At 41.6% G+C, this 9,164-nt stretch overlaps 2 protein-coding genes across 8 annotated transcripts in view; both read left to right on the forward strand.

The window, feature by feature from the left end:
• Positions 1 to 9,164, forward strand: part of tbpl2 (TATA box binding protein like 2) — a 49,569-nt gene that overhangs the window by 32,350 nt on the left and 8,055 nt on the right. The window lies entirely within an intron of this gene.
• Positions 5,540 to 9,164, forward strand: part of LOC103458078 (MAM domain-containing glycosylphosphatidylinositol anchor protein 2-like) — a 202,698-nt gene continuing 199,073 nt past the window's right edge. For 4 of the 7 annotated variants that reach the window (XM_008398631.2, XM_008398632.2, XM_008398633.2 and 1 more), the window contains exon 1: positions 5,543 to 6,238. In XM_008398631.2, the coding sequence (XP_008396853.1) occupies positions 6,166 to 6,238 (73 nt within the window). In that variant the 5' untranslated portion in view covers positions 5,543 to 6,165. Of the gene's footprint in view, positions 6,239 to 9,164 lie in introns of all 7 variants that reach the window. The other 3 variants (XR_532533.2, XM_008398635.2, XM_008398638.2) reach the window with 1 other exon arrangement.

A 9,164-nucleotide genomic window follows, 5' to 3' on the forward strand; every position in this document is an offset into this window, starting at 1 on the left:
CATTCATTTCCATTTAGTTTCCTTTGATTAGTTTTATCCTCTCCTGGTTTATTGCTATGTCCACTTTAGTTTCTTTCCTGTTGCTACATTTATTTGATCGTTTATTGACGCTCACCATCAATAATCTTCACTCATCACCTGCTGCGCCGCCTAATCGTCATGTTTCACATCATGTGTTGATTTTTTTCACTGTTCAGCGTCGGATTCTCTGTTTTTATGCCATAATTCACATCTAGTTCGTCGCTCCGTTTTATGTCCCGCTTCTCCTGTTTCAGAGTTTTGCGCAATGTGCGCGTCTTTTTTTTTTAAGCCCCTAAGGTGCAGGGCGGTCGGGAAGCGTATCGATGGGGAAAAGGCAGACTGACATAAACCTTTTAAAACAACGGAAACAATTTCTGCATCCTGATTATTGAAATTTAAAAGTGCTGCGGTACCGTTGTTCAATCACCCCCGTTTCATAACGGACCACTTACAGCACCGTGTTAACGCTATAAAATGAACGCTCTCTATTCTGGTATCACCCATGGAGGGATTTCTTGATTTAAATTGGTTAATTTTCAGAGGGATACAAAGTGAGGGCGTCGCGATTTTAGCTACCAGTAGCAGGAGTGGAGCTGCGCCAAGAAGCTAACAGAAGCTACAAACACTGAATAGAAGAACAACTGCCATCGATACGCCCCCAGGGGGCGTCCTCTGAACGCCCCCAGGGGGGCGGTACCGCCCACGTTGAGAACCGCTAATCTAATTGATCCTACATTATTCCAGCAAGATATCTACAAAGCAAATATTTAAGCTTTTATGCAAATTTCAGCCCCATTAAAAGACATTGGAATTCTTCTGAAGAAAGATAACAACCATGGCGGACTACAATAAGGATTAAGTTATTAATATGCTGCTGCAGTCAGACAACAACTTCAAATGTGTAAGCTATGCTCCACTGTGAGCATCCATGTTTACTTCCGCAAACACTGAGCACTTCTTTTTATGGTGGTTTGCAGAACACTGAGAATGCCGACGTTATTGCACCTTCTACTGTGCATGCGGGACACTTTCAGGTCATTGGGCCACTTCAAACTCCAGTGTGAACGCAGCCTTAGAAATTCCATTCAACTTTTAAACAACTCACTAAGCTATCTTCAAATGATTCAGCTTTTTAAAATCTTCGTCTATAATTGCGATTTAAGTTTTGTTCAGATTTTTGACCGTTTGGTGGGATTATGACAGTGCATGTGATGTTTTTCCAACTTTTTATGTTTTTTGACAAACAAAATGATGCTGTTTGCCAGCCTTTTAGTCCAGCTCTGTAGGGACCTGTACCTTCTACCTGAGGGTAGCTGTTGGAACAAGTGATGGGCAGAATGGTGGCAGTCGCGCAGGATGTTCTGCACTCTCCTTAGATGGTGTGTGGTGTAGATGGTACTAATCTCTGGGAGAAGCGCTCCAGTGATTTTCCCTGCTATTTTCACTACGCGTTGGAGTGCCTGCTGGTCTGCTTTGGAGGAGCTGGAGAACCACACCAGGAACCCATATGTCAGAACACTGCTGATGGCGCAGTTGTAAAAGTTCACCAACAGTGGTCTGGGGATGTGGTAGCTCCTCATCTCCCTCAGGTAGAAAAGGCGTTGCTGGGCCTTTCCGACTGCAGAGGCAATGTGAGTGCCCCAGGACAGGTCCTCTGCCATGGTCACTCCCAGAAATTTAAAAGAGCTAACCCTCTCCACCGCCTCTGAACCGATGGAGAGGGGTGTGTGATGTTTGGGTTGTTTTTTCCTAAAGTCCACAATCATTTTCTTGGTCTTTTTGGTGTTTAGAGCCTGGTTGTTGCTTTCACACCATGAGGCCAGATGTTGCACCTCTGTCCTGTAGTCCCTCTCGTTGCTGTTGGTGATTAGGCAGAGAATGGTGTTGTTGTCTGCGAACTTGATGATCAGGTTGGAGGGAGAAGAGGCAGAGCAGTCATGGGTGAACAGGGTATAGAGCAGAGGGCTTGACACACACCCCTGGGGCGCGTCGGTGTTAATGGAAAGAGTAGAGGAGATGTGGTTTCCCACTCTGACCCTCTGTGTACATTTAGTAAGGAAGTCTACAGTCCAGTTGCACAGGGTGGTAAGTCAAGTCTGAGTTGGTGGAGTTTGTGGTGTGGCCTATAGGGCCGAATGGTTTTGAATGCCGAACAGTAGTCCACAAAAAGGAGACGAGCGTAGGTGTTTTTGTGCTCCAGATGCTCCAGCAGTGTGTGGAGCACGATGGCGATAGCCTCCTCTGTGGAGTGGTTTTCCCTGTAGGCAAACTGGTGTGGGTCATGTGATGGTGGAATTGCAGCTTTGATGTGTTTTATGACCAGTCTCTCGATGCACTTGGCGGGGATGGGAGTGAGTGCCACAGGCCTGTAGTTGTTAAGACTTGTGACATGGGACTGTTTGGGAAGGGGGACTATTGTGGCGGCTTTGAAGCAGGCTGGGACCCATGCGGTGGACAGCAAGATGTTGTACATGGAGGTGAGGACGTCTGTGAGCTCCGCAACATATTCCTTAAGCACTCGACCCGGCACTCCGTCCGGCCCGGGTGCTTTCCTGATGTTTATGCTGCGGAGAGTGCACCTCACCTCGAGTTGGGTCAGGACTGGGGCTAGGGGTGTGGAGGGGGGGCAGGTCCGGTGTTCTCCCTGTCGAAGCGGGCATAAAAGACAGGAGCACAGGCATGTCACAACTTTTCTTACGCCTTTTCCTATTTCTTCCCTGTTTCTCTCTCCTGTTCATTCTTTCTTTTATGTTTTGTTCAACTCTCTGGCATATTCTGCAGCATTAATTCTGCAGATGTACATTCTCATGACTGTTTCACAAGACAGCAATTTTTCTAGTTTTGTTTCAGTTTTTTTAATCAATATTCAGTATGCAGAACTTGAAGTTAAACTTGGTGGAATAAAATAAAGGATTACTTGTTCATCTTTAAACTAGGTGTGGTATGTTGGTGCAGATTCACCTTTAAGGTGAGTGGTGGGCGGCACCAATGTAGCCTTTAAAGCCAGGTGTGTGGGGTGCGTGCCGACATGCAATTGTTTTGGGCTGTGGAGACGGCGTGGTGTGAGCCCCCGTGATCCTGTCCTTCCTCAAGCATCAAATAATGGTCTCCAGGATTGTGGTTGTGTTGATGGTCCCGTTTTGCTCTCTGGGAGTGCATGTGGTCAGACCCGCGTCGTGGGCGTGGAGTTCTTAACCGAGATCCTGAGGTGTTCGGGACTTGGCGGTGGATTGTGTGGTTTCCCCGCTTCCTCCTCCTGCCGCTTCCTGGTGCGCACCTGGCCTAACTGTCCGTGGCGCAAGGGGAGCGCAGCCACGCCAACGCCGTTGTTTTGTCCATGCTTTTGTTTGGTCTTTTCAGCTGGGTGTCATTTACCCAATTGATGATTTATTCTTTATTTTGGCCAGGGTTCAACCGTTTCTGGTGAGTCCCTCTATTATGTTTTAGTACGTTTATTTATAATTTGTATTCTTTTTTTTGTTTTGTTTGCATGTAGGTTTAATTTGTCAGTTGTTTGCATGAGTTGTTTTGTTGTTTAGCCTGTTTGTTGCTTTGCTCGTTTTGTTTTTTTTGCTGTTCATCTGCTTTGCATGTTTTTCTTTGTTTTCTGTATTAGTTTCTTGTTTAGTTATTAATTGGGTTTGAAAACAACTTGCTGCTGAAGAGCTAACGTGCAATAGGTATTTTGTGAAGTTTGTAAACTGTCTCTTTTAAAGTATCTATTCCATTGTAGGCCTATTTTAAACTTTTGGTAGAAAATAAATCATTCATTTTTTAAAAAAAAACATTATGATCCACCTCTCTTTGTTGTCCCGACCTGGCATGGCCTTTTTGTAGATATTTGAAGCTGATTAGTCCTGGTTCTAAGACATCAGGTTGCGTTGTTGGTTGCAATATTTAAAAATGTAATAGCAGACACCTCTATCGCCACATAAGTATAAAGTTTTATTCTAAAACTGTGCTGGTAGTTATAACTAGTCAAATGTATTCTACTTGAGGTAAAAAGAGCAATATTAATGACCTTGTTATTACAGCATTTGATGGTGTACCATCACTTGATTACATGGGACTAGTTATAAAGTGTCATTACATTGTCAAATACAGTTAAGAAAAAGGGCTAATCTTACAGTAATAAAGTGTGATACATTTAACATTAATTTACACCATGCTAGCATTACCTTAAATTACTGTATGGTAATTTTATTTATGTAGCACATTTTCAGCAACAAGGCAATACAAAGTGCTTTTATGGTGGTTGATGACTTGCATGGATGGCTTTAACCCACGGGTATCGAACTCCAGTCCTGGAGGAAAACTGCCCTGCAACTTTTAGATGTGCCTCTGCTGCATCACACCTGAATAGAAAAATGAGGTCATTGGCAGGACTCTGGAGAAATTATCTACACAAGGAGGTAATTAAGCCATTTGATTCCAGTGTTTTGGCACATCTAAAAACTGCAGGACAGCGGCCCTTGAGGACTGGAGTTTGACACCCCTGCTTTAATAAATCTTCATTTAACCATCAGTTCTGGCTTTTTCAAAACTGCCTATGTAGGCAATGTTTTCTTCTAAAAGAAAATTTTGATTTAATAAGAAACTCATTCGATGAAGATCTTTTGCTTCCTTACACAGGAGGTCTGGCCGTCGTAACTTGCTGGGTAGAGCCAGATGAAGATTTTTTATTCATATTTTCTGCAGACTGTATTTCAGTTGAACTGCTGCCTCTCACTGGTGGAGATTGAATATTGCACTTAAATAATGTCATGTTTCAGTGTCAAAGGGCTTTAAAGACATCTTGCTGGAACACTGTTATATGAATAAAATTAAAACTAACAAAAAAATAATTTAATAACATGTAAAAGTACATCATTTTTAAAGTTTCACATATTTATGACAGATTATGATTTCTTGGTTAAAGTGAAATTGTCATGACAAAGCCGTCTTAATGTGATGTCATTTTAAAGATGTTTTTAATGTCAAGTTATGACATTATAAACAATGTCAACTTGGCATTAAAAGTGTCCTTATTTATCGAATGACACTTAATGACAACAGTCGCAAATATTGATGAAAACGTCTTCATGGTTATGACAGCGTCATGTCAGTCTTATGCATACCCCGTCAAATAGTGTTGCCCATTTGTGTTCAAAAACTGAAATATTTATTCATGTCATGGTTCATTTAATTAATGATTTAATTATGTATTTAATTTTATCCATTTTATTTTTCCATACAAATTTGGGGGATTTTTTAAATCAATCCTTCTTTCTAAAGGTCTCATGGGGCTGATGCAGCAAATTTAGCTTAGAATTCAGGCCTTTCTGTCAAAAACTACTAAATAAAAAATGACATTTTTTCGCATTTTTCATTGGTATTAAAGTAAAATTATTATTAGTTTATTGTTAACGAGCGCTAATTTTATTCATCGTAAAATAAATGTTTTAAAGCAGCATTAAGTAAAGGGTTTATTTTGAAATGATGCTCCGGAAGCCAGGTTGCTGCCTGCTGCGCTGATTTAAAGCCTCGTGACGCCTTCATGTCATTGGCAGCGATCCAGCGATTCATTTCCCCGGGATGACTCTCTTCCTCTCGGCCCTCCTGCTGACAGTAGCGGCATCACGCTCTCTCAGGGAGGGAGTCGCCTCCCTACCTCTTCGGCCTGAAGGGCCCTGACCGGCACCCGCAGCTCAACCGGAGGCGGCTTTTCATCTCTAGTATCAGGTTATGGATGGAAAGAACCAGCGAACCACAAGTGGGGATTTCCGAGAATCCCGGCGCTCAGGATTCAGGATCTGAATCATCCACTACAATGTCACGACCAAGGAGACGCAGCTGAAGGACCGGCTCTTCTCCTGAATGTCCTTCTCTTCATCAGTTTCAGACGCTTTCAGCCAATATTCATTCCAGGATGAACTGAGGCGGACATTCCAATTCCACCTGAACGACACTGGGAGCGGATGCTGGGCGATGGGAGCTGGAGAGGTGATCAGAAAATATTTGTGATTTGTGGATGAGAACCGGTATCTGGATCGGATTCCTTGCGGAAAGACCCCGTCAGGGAAGGAGGAAGCAAGGGCAACTGCGGCAACCGAACCGACAACCGGGGGGAGGGGAGGGGGAGTCGAGACTGAAGAGGATGAGAAGATGGGTTTAGTTTTTGGACTCTTGTGGCTGTTGACCAGCTTCCTGCAGGGCGCGCACAGCCAGGGCGTGTATGGTAAGAACGTCATTGATATTTAGAACGGTGCATATTGCAAACACCGCACAATATTACCGACTGCAGCAGAACATCAACACTTCTCTTAAAATACCACCACCAGCATGACCTTGTGAGGGATTTGCGTGGTTGTATGGAATGCGTGTGTGCGCATGTGTGAAGATCTGCACACACACATTTCTCTCTCTCTCTCTCTCTCCCTATATATATATATATATATATAAGTTTAAAAATCTCTCGTATTGCCTCAGTTGGGTATAAATTCATCTTTTTTGCAGCCCAAGAAGTGACAACTTAGCTGGCTATGGTAAAAACCGCTGATAGGCCCGTATTGTGATAAAGTTTCAGATTTTCTAATTAGCGTATTTGTTTCAAACAATATTTTAATCAGATTCTTTAAAAAATGAGTTTGGAGTCATGGGTAATACTAGACCTTCAGATTAAATTTCTTTCCATACTGGAATGCCATTCTTTACAAAATAATATTGTATGGATCTCAGTTGTACGGCCCAATAATACTTGGTTATGTTTGGACCTTTTAACCGCCCCTTACGATATGGGAAGTGCAACAAAGCTGGTCGAATTCTGGTCCCTTTACTTCTCCATATAAATCCTAGTAAAAGCCGCCTCCTTATAGAAAATAAAAAGAAACAAGTCATCAGGTGGTGAGAGGGAGAACTGTCAATGAAATGGCATTGATTCTGCTCATAAGTGACAACGGCAAGAACATCCACCTATGAATCTACTCTAATTTTATCCAGTAAAGATTCATAATTTGACCTAGCAATGCTGAATTAGATGTAATTTGTAATTCATTTTTTCAACTTCATTAAACCGAAATACACTGCCTAAAGTATTTGCTCCACTTCCTTAAGTGACATTCCATTCCTGATTCATATGATGTTCTACCCTTTGCAGCTAAAACAGCTTAAACTCTTATCGGGAAGGTTGTCCACAAGGTTTAGGAGTGTGTTTATGGGATGTTTGACCAATCTTCCAAAAGCACATTTGTGAGGTCACACACTGATGTTGGACGTGAAGGCCTGGCTGTCGGTCACTGCTCTAATTCATCTCTTATCGGGTTGAGGTCAGGACTCTGTGCAGGCCAGTCAAGTTCATCCACGCCAGACACTGGACCTAGCTTTTTGCACTAGTGCACAGGAAGCTGGTTACCATGGAAACCTATTCCATGAAGCTCTCTGCACACTGTTCTTGAGCTAATTTAAAGGCCACATGAAGTTTGGAGGTCAGTAGTGATGGACTTCGCAGAAAATTGGCGACTTCTTTCTATCATGTGCTTCAGCATCCACTGATCCCACTCTGTCAGTTTATGTGGCCTATCACTTGGTGGCTGAGCTGCTGTCGTTCCCAAACATTTCCATTTTCTTATAATACAGTTGACAGTTGACTGGAATATTTAGAARCTAGGAAATTTCACGACTGGATATGTGGCACAGGTAGCACCCTATCACAGTTCCACACTTGAATTTACTGACCCATTCTTTCACAAATATTTGTAAAACAGTTTGCATGTCTGTGTGCTTAATTTTAGCACCTGTGGCCATGGAAGTGATTCAAACACCTGATTTCGATAATTTGGATAGGTGAGCAAATGCTTTTGAAAATAGTGTATTACCTTTGATGGGTTTCTCCTTTCTTTATCAGAGACGAACAGCAAGTTGATTTGCTTTTATTAACATTAAATGTTTTAATGGCATCCAAAACATCTGGGATAGATACACTGAGGTGCAACAGAAATAAAATTACATAATCCACATAAATGTAATTTATGTTCATTATTGGAGGAATATCATTATTTCAACGATTTTTTGCTATTGAAGTTGGTAGTGGTCCAATAGCTAAAATGAATAGCACATAAAGGGAATCTTCTTTTGATGTTTTTCAGTAATGAAATATTTTTATATGTTGCAATTTGTGCTGTAGAGTTTTTTCAGGTTAAAAATTTTCTATGAAAGTCAAACTTTTTTTTAATGCATCAAAAGAATAAGGTCATTCCACCTTGTCSAACGCTTTCTCACCATCTAGGTCAGTGCTTCTCTAGTCCAGTCCTCAGGCCCCTGCTCTGCATATTTTAGATGTGCCTCTATTCCAGAACAACTGGTGCAGTGGTGATCCAAAAGATTGCTTAAACCATCTGGACCCAACCAGATTTCATGCCATCAATAGGTTTACTTATATCTTCTTTAAAATCTTCCTTCATATGTTCCTTAGAAATAGAGGACATGCTGGGCGGATCTAGAAAAATATTTATGGGGTGGCAAGAGGGTGGCAGGGACTTTTTCAGGGGTGGCAGCATATATACAATATATACAAAATATTGTTTTTAACTTGCATTGTTTCAAAATTAGCTTCATGTAGCACCGAGGCTAAATTACAAATTCTTAATGTAGTATAGTTAATTATTTTTACGTCTTTCATACTCCTGCTAATTGATATGCCTTGCTGGACTGGACAGCGCCTATTGGTCACTATGTGATTCATTGTGTCCAGAAAATCATTTTATCCCAATACAGGACAAGGAGAAATCTGTCACAAAAATATTCGTAGCGCCATCATTTGTTATTTGATATATCTATTAAATACGACTTAAAATAAAGAGGAGAAAACTGGTGTTTGATAAATTCTCCATGATATAAATCTATAAACAGTTTAGTTTCTGTTAGTTCTGTCAAGATGCAAGAAAGGGTGAATATCTACTTATATTGGTCAATCGTTTTATTTTAMATATGCTGTAGGAGCCGTAGTTTGACGACTGTTGTAAATATCACCACATTTTGCGAACACAGGGGATTAGCTCAGTTTTTGTCGCTTATTTTTAGGAATTGCAGCGGCTGCAGTGCGCCACAATAAAGGTACAATAAAGCTGATAAACAGGTGAAGAACCAAACTAGACAGAACCACTTCT

Source organism: Poecilia reticulata, linkage group LG22 (assembly GCF_000633615.1).
Source record: "Poecilia reticulata strain Guanapo linkage group LG22, Guppy_female_1.0+MT, whole genome shotgun sequence".
NCBI classification, from domain to species: Eukaryota; Metazoa; Chordata; class Actinopteri; order Cyprinodontiformes; family Poeciliidae; genus Poecilia; species Poecilia reticulata.